Consider the following 12,897-nt stretch of genomic DNA (forward strand, 5'->3'; position numbering starts at 1 on the left):
GGCGATGAAGTCTGAAAGGCTATTAAGTATCATAAGCTATGAATGGCACTGTAACATCGATTTTCTCTTAAAAGTAACGTGAGGTTTTCCGCGACAATACTCAGGGCATCGATCTTCAGACAATAGTTTTTCGGTTTCCTATTTAAACGAAAATCGTTATTTAAAAATCGAAGCTCTATTTGTCCTTTAAGATTAATTATATCATTCCTCAATCGTGCTTCATCTTCAACCAAGAATGAAAGTGTGAAAGCATTTTAATGACAATGTACTTCATTTTTAAATAGGAATTAATTTTATTTATCATTTATATACAAAAATCAAGTAGGCAACAAGTTAAAGTTGTTTACCTTACAAAAAGCTTAAATTAAAAAAATCTTACCATTCAAGAGTCTAACATTAACAAAAACGATTACATGCTTCATTCGCTATTTTCTCCGCATTCCAAGTGCTCCACTCATAAAGAGGAGTCCTCAAAATTACGTTTAAAGTAGTCTGTCGAGTGAAACCTCTCTTGAAACAGTTAAATCTCTCTCGTCTCCATACAGACTGCTCTAGGAAAATAAAAACGAAAGAAGCTGATTCCTTTTTCGACTTTTTAACAAAATACATTTCTCTCGTCTTATCACACACAGATTTATTACAAACTGGGTAGTTAAATTAAATATTCTTAAGAATACCTTTTACGCGATAAGTTACACAATGTTATGCGTTAGTTAAATACAAAGCTTAGTTCCTGTCATATCAACGAAGTAGAGTAGATCATAGACATTGTCTCTCGCCCTCTACCTCTTTCTGTCTCTATCTCTCTCTTCGTTCGATAATTTTGCTGCTTTTCTATAAACGGCATTTCACGACAAGCGGGTGACAATCCAAGTTTCTTTCCCTTTTCAAGGATCTCACCCACAGCCCTAAAAATTGCGAATCCTCCAACGAATCGAACCGTTGGTGAATTTGAATCGAATCTCGTGACTCTCCTTCATCTCGCGTGACCTTCTCTCCTTGGCCTAGTCATCACACATCGACCCCGATAACAGATTTCGGTCATGTGCGATACTTTCGTAGTTGTCGATGTCCTCAAGACCTTTCCCAACTTTGTAATACCAGAATTCAGCTCCTCGGTTTGACTTGGAATCTCAGATTTAGCCGATGCTTTAGACTTAACAGATGTCTCTGATTTGACTGATGTCTCGGATTTTATGTTATCAGATTTCGTAGTTTCGGAAATAGGAGGAACTGTAACAGCATCTGGGTTTGAAAAATCAGGGCTGACATAAGTTCTAGTCACCTCACTTTGTGTTGACTCATCAGCAACTGAGTCTTGAGTCGTTAGATCTGTACCAACATTAGAAGGATAGGTGTAATTTTGCTTGGAGCTCAGTTCCTCGTCAGCACTCTTGATGCTGTCAAAAATTGCTTGAACGTAGTCTGATAGCTCCTGAGGTTCCTTTTCTTTGGCTTTGTTCTCGGGCTTTATTTGGTCCGTATTTGTTAAGTTTTTATAGTTCCAGGAACCGTATTTTGCAAAGTCGTAGAGAGATCTATCTGTGGGGTACTTTACCTCACTCCATTCGGATCTGTGGTTCTTAGGGTGCGCCTCAGAGAAAGTCAATATAGGATCCTCGGAGTTATCAGCAAATTCGGATTTTTTTACTGAATCCTGATCACTGGTAATTAAACCTTGTCCGTAAATTTCTAGATGATGCATCTCGTTTTCGAGATTTCCTTCAACACTTTGAAACCCCTTGGACGCCTCCATGGAGAATTGGAGATCTTTAGATTCACTGTTGGTATTACTGAAGTTTTCGTCAATCTGATAATTGTTGTCAAAATTGTTTTTGTAGGTAAAAGTGTCTTCTTCTTTTCGTTGAGAGGCTTCAGTTGAGTAAGAGGTATCATCTGATGTATTCACTGATTCAGTTACTGATTGAGTTGTTATTTCTCTGGATTTATCTTCAGGATCACCTTCTGCCAGAGACATTGATTTGTCTTCTGGTTTAGCCCCATTTTCGAGACGAAGAACTTCAACTGGTTGAGCTTCTACTTTAGTCAGAATTGTCAAAGGTTTTGAAACGGGTGCTACGTCAGTGACTATGTCCTTCCAGGTGGTACTTTCTTCCTCATAATTTGAGGGAGATACAGTTGTGGTCCAAATCTCATCAGAAGAGACAGTTGCTGCAGTAGTTTCATCGTTAGGTCCGTCACTTCCCTTGAACATTTCTTGAAAAAAATCATCTAAAATTGATTTTTCGGACGATTTTTGGGTTGTTGGAGGAGATGATTCAGTGGTAGTGTAAAAGTAGTCATGGTGGTATCTACTGGGTTTGAAGGAATCTCTTGCAAGACTATTGAAAGGAGAACCATAATTTTGAGACTCTGCTGTTACGAAATCCTCAACAGCAGGTCTAACACGAACTCGAACTTTTCTTCTTCGGTGTCCAGTCTTTCGAACAGTTAAAGGATCGGCCGCCTTCTTTGTTATCTTTTCAAGATCGGTTTCCATTAGACTCTCAGTCGAAGCATCTCTAATCGTAGTTTCCGAATTGATACCCATCTTTTCCTGGTAAATCGGAAGCATTGTTTGAATAGTAGTCGCTTCCTCTTCCAAATTTTCATCAGAATTCGTCTTCTTTCCAAACTCCATGGTCTCCATCATAAGTGCTTCTGCACTTGAAGTCATTTCCGCATTGAAGACAGCTTTATCGTCTGAGGAGACTTTTACGGCGATGGAGTCTTGAACTTCCGGACCGACAGTAATAATTTCCGGAAAGTCTGATTGTTTTTCAGAGTTAACTTTGCCTGCAGTTTTCAGAGCTGGGTCCCTTGAATCATTTAGAGAATAGCTTGGCTGAAATGAATTTCCAGTCAATTTTGTGGACCACTGACTTTCAGCTTCGTAAATATCAGATGATGGTAGACGAGGAGAATGCGTTTTTGTCGTACGAGCTCCATGATTGTATTTGCGAGGCAAATTACTTGCGAGCTGAGTTTGATCGTATTCATCTCGGCGTGAATTTTGATTTGAATGAACGCCGTAGTTTAAAATAAAATCCTGAGGGTACTGAAATATAAATTGCTTTGTCAGATTGGAAAAAAATTTGTAATAATTTTCTATAAATATCGTAATGAATTAAAATTATTATAAATTTTAGAAAAAATCTTCAAAGAATATCTAAGAATATATGGAAACTATTAGTATTTGTTCCAGAATACTCAGTGGATTGCTTTTGCATTAAAATAAAGTGGATCACTGAACCGAGCATTGCAGTAGATGAAATCAGGACAATCGATTCTACCCCTACACGTGTTATGTCTACGTACCGCGTACGCGAAACCGAACCAATATAAAAAAACATAGTAGAGAATAAATAAGTTAAATTTCAAGGTAGAATTTTGTTTAAGTATGTATTATATTTCTCTTTCTCCGTTAATGAATTATTAATGATCTCATAATACTGCTTCAGACTAAAGTGAATAATAAAAGTATTTTTAATCAAAATTTAAATTAATAAAATTAATATTTTAGGAATAAATGTCCTGTTGAAAATCTTACATTTTCTCCGGACAGTTCGTGTAGTCGACTCGCTGTATTTCTGTAATTAGAATACTGCTGTTCGTCGTCGGGTTCGTACAATGCCTGTTGATTAGAGACACTCTGCGGTACGGTTTGAACAATTCTCGGGTAATTCTCATCTAGAGGTAACTCGTTATTATCGTCTACAGGAGCTTCAGTGGTGGTCGTGGTAGTTAGTCGTTTTCTGGCTCCCGGTCGTCGCACTCTTCCTCGAGTTTTCGTCGTTTTCAATTCATCAGTTTTCGGCTTGGGTTTCACAGTGTAAGGTGACTCTTCAGGAATAGGGGTCGTTGTCCTGATCGTTGTTGTGCGAAGTGATGAAGGTTTAAGGCCAGGTGGGCGTCTATTAGCTGCTTGGTATTTTTGACGATTATTATAAATTTGTGCCGGTGGATTCGTTTCTACAATTGTTGCAGAATCACTGGGTTCGTTCTGTAAACGCCCCTGAAAAACAAAAAAGGTGTAAAGAAAAATTCTTAAAATTATTTAACCCGAAAAATCGTTTAAAATAATACTGCACCTGGGTTTGTCCAGCTCTGAAGGAAACAGTTTGAAATTTCTCTTCGGTTTGTGCCGGTCGGAAGCTTGGCGGTCTTATGAAACCATAATCCTGTTCGGCGTCTGGTCCCTCAAATACAGTTACTGTTTCTGGAGTCGTGGATGTCTTGACGGATTTTCTGGATTGCGATGGAGCCTGAATATTCACATAACCACCCTCTGTTTGTATTGGTGAGTCCCGAGATTGTGGGCGAATTCTTGGCCTTAACCGGGACGGAGTGCTGTCTCTGTTGCGACTACTGGTACTTGATGATGATCTTCCAGAATCTTGATTTACTGCACTAAATTTCACGAACTCGTCATTTGAGCCTCTAGGACGAGTTTGAACTGTAGAATCTTTTTGGGTTCGCCCACCAAGACGAGCTCTGACTCTCTGTCTGATAATAACAGGTGCTTCTGTGGTTGTTGTGGTTGTGGTGGTGACCTGCGTTGTCAGCTGGAAAATAATTTTTCTTCTTCTAGTATATATCCCACAATACCCAAATATTGTTCTATATCCTATTTCTTATGGTTTAAGTTATTTAGGATTTGATTATCTCTACAATTTTAGACCGTCATTGAGGAATACTTCAAGGATGTTTATCAAAGACAGAATCTTGACGGAATCGACCCGGCTTTCCTCACGCGATTGCACAAAGTTTCCCGTAAACTTTAGCAAGAGACTTTATAATACTTCAGCAAAGTTTAATCTCCTATTATATAAATAGAATTCTCTGCATTAAATCAGAAAATTGGAAAATAATGTAAGATTTTTCTTTAAGTAGAAAATAATTAAGACGATACAATTATATTAGTCATTTTGATCCTTTGTTCTTCGAACTACTTTAATCTTTGGAACCCTGTCGATTTATCAACTATGATTATATTCATTGATTAAAGTTTCTTACCTCCAAAGGTAGTTCTGTAGTAGTTGGTTGCACTTCATACTCAATCTGCTTCTCCCTTTGAGGCTGATGGTACTCATTCCTTATGTTTTCAGTTCTTTCATAGTGATCGGCCGGAGCATTATAATTGGATTGGGTTTGAAGACCGGCATCATTATAATGCGAGTAGTCTTGATGGTGCGTTCTTGGAAGTTCTGGTACTTCAGTTGTACCCACTGGTTCATATTCTGCATTTCCAATTTTGTCATTCTGATAAAATGAGTAATCTCTCAGAGAGGAAGGTGTCGCTGATACTTGTTCGTCACTATTATGAGCTTGATAATTAAATCCGTTGACTGGCTGTCTTTCCAGATGTTGTGTGTAAACTGGAGATTGATAGCTGGATTCATATTGACCATTAGATTGACGATGCTGTTGATAAACTGGCTGCTTGGTATATTCAATATCACTCATGGGCTGATCTTGAACAACATCATCTCGAGAGTAGTTATCAATTGGAGCTGTTGTAGGGGAATAATCATTCCTTTGATAAACGGGAGAGTTAGAATGTGTTCCTTGTTGGGTTGAAGCTTGTTCCCTAGTTGAAATAGTCTCGTATGTGCTGTGATCATTGGCGTGTATATTTTTTGAATGACTTGAATCCTGTAAAAAGTGATTTTATAATGGGTAACCAGAGCAAGTAGGATGTGTAAGGTAATGTTTTTAAGTTGGTAGTACCTCGAATTGGATCTTTTCTTCATCGCGACCTTTGTATTTTTGACTCCTAATAGTAGGATGTCTGCGAGTATCTGGTTCCGTGTACCTTGATGTGGTATCTTCGATCTTACCCTTCGTTGGTTCATAAGATGGTTCATGGTATTCTTCCGTGGTAGTGGTCAAACGGGTTCTAGATCTGGTCAACGGTCTTCGAGCTCTATCTACTGTCGACTTACCTGTTGGTGGCGATAATGTTGGGGCTCTGGTAGGAACAACTCGTCCCCTGAAGTAAAAAAATAGAATATTAAGTGATGGTGATTATTAAATCTGACGTATTAGATTAACAATATATGATGGCACTAACAGTGGTTCTAACTAAATGCATGGTTATCGGTTGTTATTTTACCCAAGCCCAAGGTTCCAATTGGAAAGATCTTTCGGCAAATTATCGCCTAAACTAATTTCAAACTCGTCTCACCTCTGTCTTCCTCGGCTCCGAGCAGTTGTTGTAGCTGCTTCAGTAGTTGTCGTCGTAGTTGTAGTTGTTGAAGTAGTTGTCGTCAAAGGAGGGATGTCATCATGCTTTTCTATCAAAGCATTCACTAATCCAGGCAGTTGTGGCGATATAGCTGGCAATTCAGAAGGTAAATTATACTGACTTGGACTAACAATCTCTCTGTTGGCATGATCAAACGAATTCGTATAATAAGTATTGCCAATGCTGGGTCCGGTAGGCCCAACAGTATATTGACTCTGATACATTTGCTGTTCTTGCTCTTGATTTATTAGCTCTAATTGAGGATCGTAATTTTGTTCCCCGGATGGAGTTTCCGAGACACTAGTAAAATCTTCTTGGTACCTAGAAGTGCTCTGAGGTAAATTTGGTTGATAGCTTGGAGTTACATAACTGGACTCGCGATAACTAGCTGTTGTTGGTATCGTACTAAAGTGATTTCTATGTTTTAAACGTCTTCCATCTTCAAAGGTCGATGTTGTCACTACTGAAGGAGTTTTCCTTTCCTGGTAATATTGAGTTGAAGGTTTATCCTCTGTGAAGAACTTATACTTCAATTTCGTTGAAATTTGTTCATTAGATGTTGAAGGTTCACTGTACCTTGTGGAACCAAACGTTTCTTGACTATACGAGGGCGTTGATGCTGTATCATAACTAGGAGTCTGTTGACTACTGAGAACGTAGGAATTGGGTTCTATCAATGAAGATGGGCTAGGATTTCGATTGTCTTCGTATCTCTCTCCTTCGGAATTTAAATCAATTGTGTTGACAACGACGGATCCAATGTGAGGGGCTGGGAATGGGATTTTTGAATAACCAGGAGGAGGTTCGAAGCTAAGAGGGGCAACAAAAAAGGGCAGTTTGTCCACTTTTCTTTCAACTCGATTATGTTCGATTGACGATAGATATGGCAAGTCAAATTTCGCGTATCCAGATGGAGGATCAAGATAAGCTGGACCTACAAACACTTTTGGTACATTAGGTCCAACATTATCAAGAACTTCTATCGTCTTGGCGCCTTTGAGAAGTTGTAGAACATCTGTTACTTTAATTTCTCGAGTATCTAGAGCTGTACCCATGTAAACGGATAGAGGTGGTTGGTTGGGTGATGGTTGGGTTGTGGTGATCATCTCGTCTTGATAGTCTGCATCCTGATGTTGATAAATTTTTGGCCGTAGCCTATGTCTTCTGTTGCTATTCAGATTCTTTGTAACTTCTGTCAGGTGCTGATGATGCTGTGGGTCACGAATCAAGGGTTGTGCATTTGGTCTTTCATCCCGATTGTGCTCTCTGAAGTGAGAGAGACTTTGAAGTGCGTAAGATTCATTCCGACGAGTCTCTTCTTCTAAACGTTGTTTTTCTAAATCTCTCTGACGTTCTAATTCTCTATGTCTTTCTAAATCCCTCTGCCGTTCTTCTTCCCTTTGAGCTTCTATTTCCTTAATCCTTGCAAGTTCTTCTTGCCTTTCTTGTTCCATTCTTCGTTTTTCCTCCTTTGCCCTCATTTCTGCAAGCCTTCTTCTCTCTTGTTCCTGTTTTTCCCTGGCTTCACGTAGTCTTTGCAACTCTTTTTGTTTGGCTACCTCCTCTAGTCTTTCAAGTTCCTTCTTTTGCTTTTCTGCCTCTCTTTGTCTGTGCAATGCTTGTTCCCTGAGAACAGCCTCCTGGTGAACCTTTGCCTGTCTATCAAGCTCCTTCTGTTCTTCATTCAATCTTGCAATCTCTTTATTCCTTTCATCCTGGAAAAACTGATTTTTTTCTTCTTGATTACGCTGCAACTGCAATAATAATTCACGAGCAAAATTTCTCTGATTAGGGTTCGGCGAGGTATGCTGAATTCCTTGATCCTTTCGGTTTTGCTGTCGAAGAAGATACTGTTTTTGGATACGTCCCTTTTGATTTTTTGAGAGACCCCTTTGAGCAAGTGTCTCAGCTGGAACATAGACTAGCTGAATCTGAAAAGATGTTATTCTGTTAAAAAGAACTAAGATAATACGTTTCTATCTAAGAATCCTCTAATCAAATTTGAATAATATTACCTCTTCTTCGTTTCCATTTTGTCCTGGTGACGGTGTTACGAAGTTTAATCGGCTGTTCTCCTCCTTCAGATGCTTGGAAGCTTCATAATTAGCATCCTGTCTGAGATAATCTTTTGGAGATCCAGCATCCTGTTCAGCATTTATTCGATCTTCGTCAATACCATCTTGGTCCCGATCCAGTGTATGGAGAGGAACATGGCCTCTTAATTTTTGTGGTTTACCACCATCTAAGTGGAAATTCTGAGCAGAAAATACTGGTGGAAGTGCTTCTGATCCTGGAACTGGGGGTACTAGAACCTCTGGTGCAAGCTGTGGAATTGCTTGGAGATTTGCTATTGTGCTCTGGTGGAGTGCCTGCTTCTCTTGTTCCGGATTCCTAAATCCACTGGGCAGGTAGGCCTGAGACTAGTGAAGAAAGAAAAATATAATAAATTAATTTTGTTCAATTTTATGGTAATTAACTTTTTAATTTAGTGGCTGTACCTGTAGCAACTGCTGTTGAGCTCTGAGTTGTTCTTGAAGATGTAAAAGTTTTTGGATGCTTTCTTGTGTTTTTTGAAGCTGAAATAACTGATCTTGATACTGCTGCTGAAGAGGAGGTGCAAGTGATAATTGTGAAGATCGACCTAGCTGCGATTCAGGTGGCAAACGACCTCCATTTTCGCTCAGCTGACTTTGGCTTCTTTGATTACTTCTAGGATTTGCCAGAGGTATCCATTCACTGTTGGTCACTTGTCGAGACCACCTCTCGGTCGCACCATTTTGTGCCCAAAATATCAGTCCGATGAATACGGGCAACAACTTTTTCCCAACATTCTGTAAAAACCATTCAATTTTTATTAAATATTCTTCTTTCAAAATATTAACTACTGTCACTAGTTATAGATAATGCTAATAGATCACTCTCAATTCCGATTAATTTTCGGCAAATTCTCTCAAATACGTCATAAGAAACAGGAAATAGTCAAGCTAACTCGTGCTAGAAGTCGTTGTTCAAGTTTGTGAGAACATTTACAAGTTCAACAAAGATGAATTGTGACAAAAGAAAGGGAACGTTAACCACAATAATGTCGTTCCATTTTGCACGTAATCTACGAAGCTTTGTTCATTACCGTGATAATAAATAAACCGCACTTAGGATGTCGAGATTTCTAATGGTCCTGTGGTTTTCAACGGGGATAAGGTCGGGACGAAGTATAGAAAGAGAAAAAGATGTCACCACCTAATGCGCAGTAGTAACAATTGGTGACACGACTTTGGTCAAATGAAAAGTGAAATGAACGAATGATGCTGCGTTTCGAATCTTTGTTGCAATATAAAATTTTCTTTGCAATATCAAATCTTACATTATTATGAATTTTGTATGAGCCCAATTAAAAGAACATTATATTTGATTAACTGGAAATTGCGTTTTAGAGTGAAAATCACGGATAATTTTAACCAGACCCTTCTTTCTTTCAAGAAATGGTTTCTAGTCTTGAGAGGTGTGTTCCACCATAGTATTTTACATGCATGCGGTATCTGCAACTAAAAATCTACTTGCTAATTTAACATCCACTGTAATTTTGTCAGTAATGACCAGTAGAAAATAACGTGTAATTAAATACATGCTGTATTAAGTAATCATCACTCTCTCCCATTCTAATTAATAATTAAAAAAGAAACAGTAACTGTAAGAATGTAAAGTTATGTCTTTTAACTGATGAAATTATTACAGGAATGTAACAATGAAATTCGTTTTTCTCTGAGTCTTTGAGCTTCGTGAACAAGATTTTCTTATTTTGCAGAAAAAAATGGATACAGAATTACAGTTTTGCGTCAGATAATTGGAGTCAATATGTGTGTTGAAAAAGTATTCTCCAGTGAATGTTGTCGACCTTCTAAAAGAGACTCTGTTCCATATAAACTAGTTCGAGCAAGCAGGAAAGCAGATCGTTATCAGTAACACCTAACAACGTAAATACTTCAATCCAATTAATCTATAGATGTATTAAAATAGAAAAATTCTTGCTGTTTGAAAGTTTAACGATCTTGTTGCTTTTCTAGTATTCGGGAAAAAATTAATATCGACGGTTTAAACAAAAACGGGTGAAAAAAGTCTATGTTTATGAAAGTCTCAAATGATTTCTGCATGAAATATATCTACGATTACAGGCTAATTTATAGGTACACAAAATCGCGTAAATTTCTTTTTCATCTTTGCTAATACGAGTGAAATTTGATTCGTAAACATTGAATTTAATTATTACTTGTCGTAAATGAAAACTATGGATTACTGACACTTTGTGTATTACTTCACCCTGAAAGTAAAGTCGTAAACAGAACTTTATGATAGAATACCTTTCTTTTTCGTACAAAATTAACCACTTTCTAGTTGAAATGTGAAAGATTTAATCAGAGTAGCTACTATATTTCAAAAGCTAGGTGCACGTAGAACAATTATCTAGCTCAATTGTGATTTTAATGTAACTTTTTCTAGACAAGAAAGTAGCCTAGACATTTTTTGTGATACTACCTTGAAGCTAGACCTCATATGTCAAGTGGATTAAATCTAAATAAGTGATCTTATTATTAAAAAACTATTTTCATTAGGTTGGACGCAGCACTTATTCACATAATGATGAATTCCTTAGACCACCAAGTAGAATTTCAGTTGGTTAAATCTTTGTCTAGGTTTTGTTCTAAATAAGGTAATACTTAAAAATATAAATAAACAAGGCCCAGTAAAACGTGTCTCTTAATTAAAGAAATAATTTTCGGGCTCCAAATAGACTTTTTGAGATCTAATTGTATATAAATTTCAATTACTATAGAGTATGCGAAAAAATACTTCACTCAAAGTTTCTATTTATACCATCTTAAGAACATTTAGTTTTCTACTGATTTCTAAAAGTTTTTTTACTGGCAATATACTTGAGCATTTTCTTTAATGTTTTCAAGAAATACTAATGTGAGCAATTGGGATTAAAATCCAATTGCAGTCTAATTGCGTAATGTAATAAGTAATAAATTAGCATAGAGTTTTTAGGCACTTGAAAAATCGCATTAACTTGTCAGCAAATATTATACAATAGCCCGATGACCCGCTGTTGTTTAAAGAAGCAAATCACTTGAATGCCAAGTCATTTCACAGTCGAGAAGTTCTTTTGTAACGAGTGACGGCGCGAGAATGTTAGTGACCAATATAGGAATAATGTGGAAAGCAGAAAAATCGCATTTCACTACCACAAAGAAAAAAACCATATTATATTTAGCATATGCATTCTAATCTTGAATCAGCAAGAAGAAATGATCCTTTTGCATGTATTAAATAGAGTAAGAAGTTTTGTGGATATTATGTGTTTGCTCTCGTGGAGAGTTAACGATGCAGAACCATATAATGAAACATTACCAAATAACAGTAAATATTATAATTTTGAGTTAGAAACTTGCATAATCTTTAACCTTTTATGAAGCATCACTCAGAGAAATGTAACAAATCCTCTTAAATTTAAGGTTGAGAGGATTTTTATTTGTCTAAAAATGAATCTTTTTGTATTAAACCTTATATTTGTATAACAAACTTCACCTAAGGTCACTATCAAATAATTATGTTTGTGTGAAAAATATATTCAGGTGGTTCAAAAAGAAACTGACAAGAGGAAGATACTTTTATTCAATTACAACTTTTCCTCTGATTAATCATATGAAATTGAAGATTTTAAGATATAAGTCTTGAAAGTTTGAAAGGTAGCATTTCATTTTTAATGTTAGAAAATTTAACTATGGCTAACTCTAGTCTTTCTAAAAGTGTCAAATGACTCTTGAAATAAAAATGTCTTAACTTTTAATGTTAGTCTTACGGAAAAATGCGTAATACTAACCAGTGCTACAAATTTTAGGATTTGATAGCTTCTAATAAAATAAGTTTTAAAAGTTGAAAGTGGGTCAGCATTTTCTTTTTGATAGTATTGATCGTTTTATGAATTAAGACTGGAAAAAATAAAAATACAACTGTAAAATTTAAAATTTAATTTATTTTCTAATTATGATGCATAGAAACTTTCATAATCTTTAGTTTAATATGAAGCATGATATGAAATTGAAAATTCAACTATATAAATCTCGTAAATAGAAATATAGTGTTTTATTTTGGATATTCGGTAATCATTTAATGCTAGAATTACTTTTAAAGCTTATTTTACTATAACTTATCAAATCCTGACATTTTCGACACTGTCTAATATTAAAGAATTATAGTTTTATAAAACTGAAATACTTCATTAGCAAAAAGTTACATTTTTTTATTTTTGAATTCTTAGAATAACTGGAATATTTCCAATTTAAAATAAGTTACGAAATTTAAACTAAAAATGAATTAGAACGATTTAATAATTCTTAAATTTTATCAAAATCTATTTGATATTTCTTGCCGCCAACTACAAATTGGAAAAAAAATGTTTTCGTTTGCTAATATCGTATTTGATCTTCAAATACTCTTCTTCTATCCATGAGAAGAATTATGACATTTCTCGATTATAGGGAACGTTCATTAATTACCTAGCAATAATTTTTGAAATTTAGACCCTACCTTCCTTATTGCAAGGATTCATGAGATAATTTACCCCCCACCCCTTCTAACGTGAGCTTTTATAT

General features: G+C 36.3%; 1 protein-coding gene across 2 annotated transcripts in view; it reads right to left on the reverse strand.

Moving 5' to 3' along the window:
* Positions 1-12,897, reverse strand: part of LOC117175802 — a 39,689-nt gene continuing 26,792 nt past the window's right edge. The window contains exons 2-9 of one of the 2 annotated variants that reach the window (XM_033365552.1): positions 8,746-9,078; positions 8,263-8,667; positions 6,188-8,178; positions 5,731-5,992; positions 5,017-5,655; positions 4,092-4,565; positions 3,551-4,003; positions 1-3,058 (exon numbers count right to left, since the gene is read on the reverse strand). In XM_033365552.1, coding sequence (XP_033221443.1) covers positions 977-3,058; positions 3,551-4,003; positions 4,092-4,565; positions 5,017-5,655; positions 5,731-5,992; positions 6,188-8,178; positions 8,263-8,667; positions 8,746-9,078 — 6,639 coding nt within the window. In that variant the 3' untranslated portion in view covers positions 1-976. Of the gene's footprint in view, positions 3,059-3,550; positions 4,016-4,091; positions 4,566-5,016; positions 5,656-5,730; positions 5,993-6,187; positions 8,179-8,262; positions 8,668-8,745; positions 9,079-12,897 lie in introns of both variants that reach the window. The other variant, XM_033365551.1, reaches the window with a different exon arrangement.

The sequence above is a fragment of the Belonocnema kinseyi genome, chromosome 7, assembly GCF_010883055.1.
Source record: "Belonocnema kinseyi isolate 2016_QV_RU_SX_M_011 chromosome 7, B_treatae_v1, whole genome shotgun sequence".
Taxonomy (NCBI): domain Eukaryota; kingdom Metazoa; phylum Arthropoda; class Insecta; order Hymenoptera; family Cynipidae; genus Belonocnema; species Belonocnema kinseyi.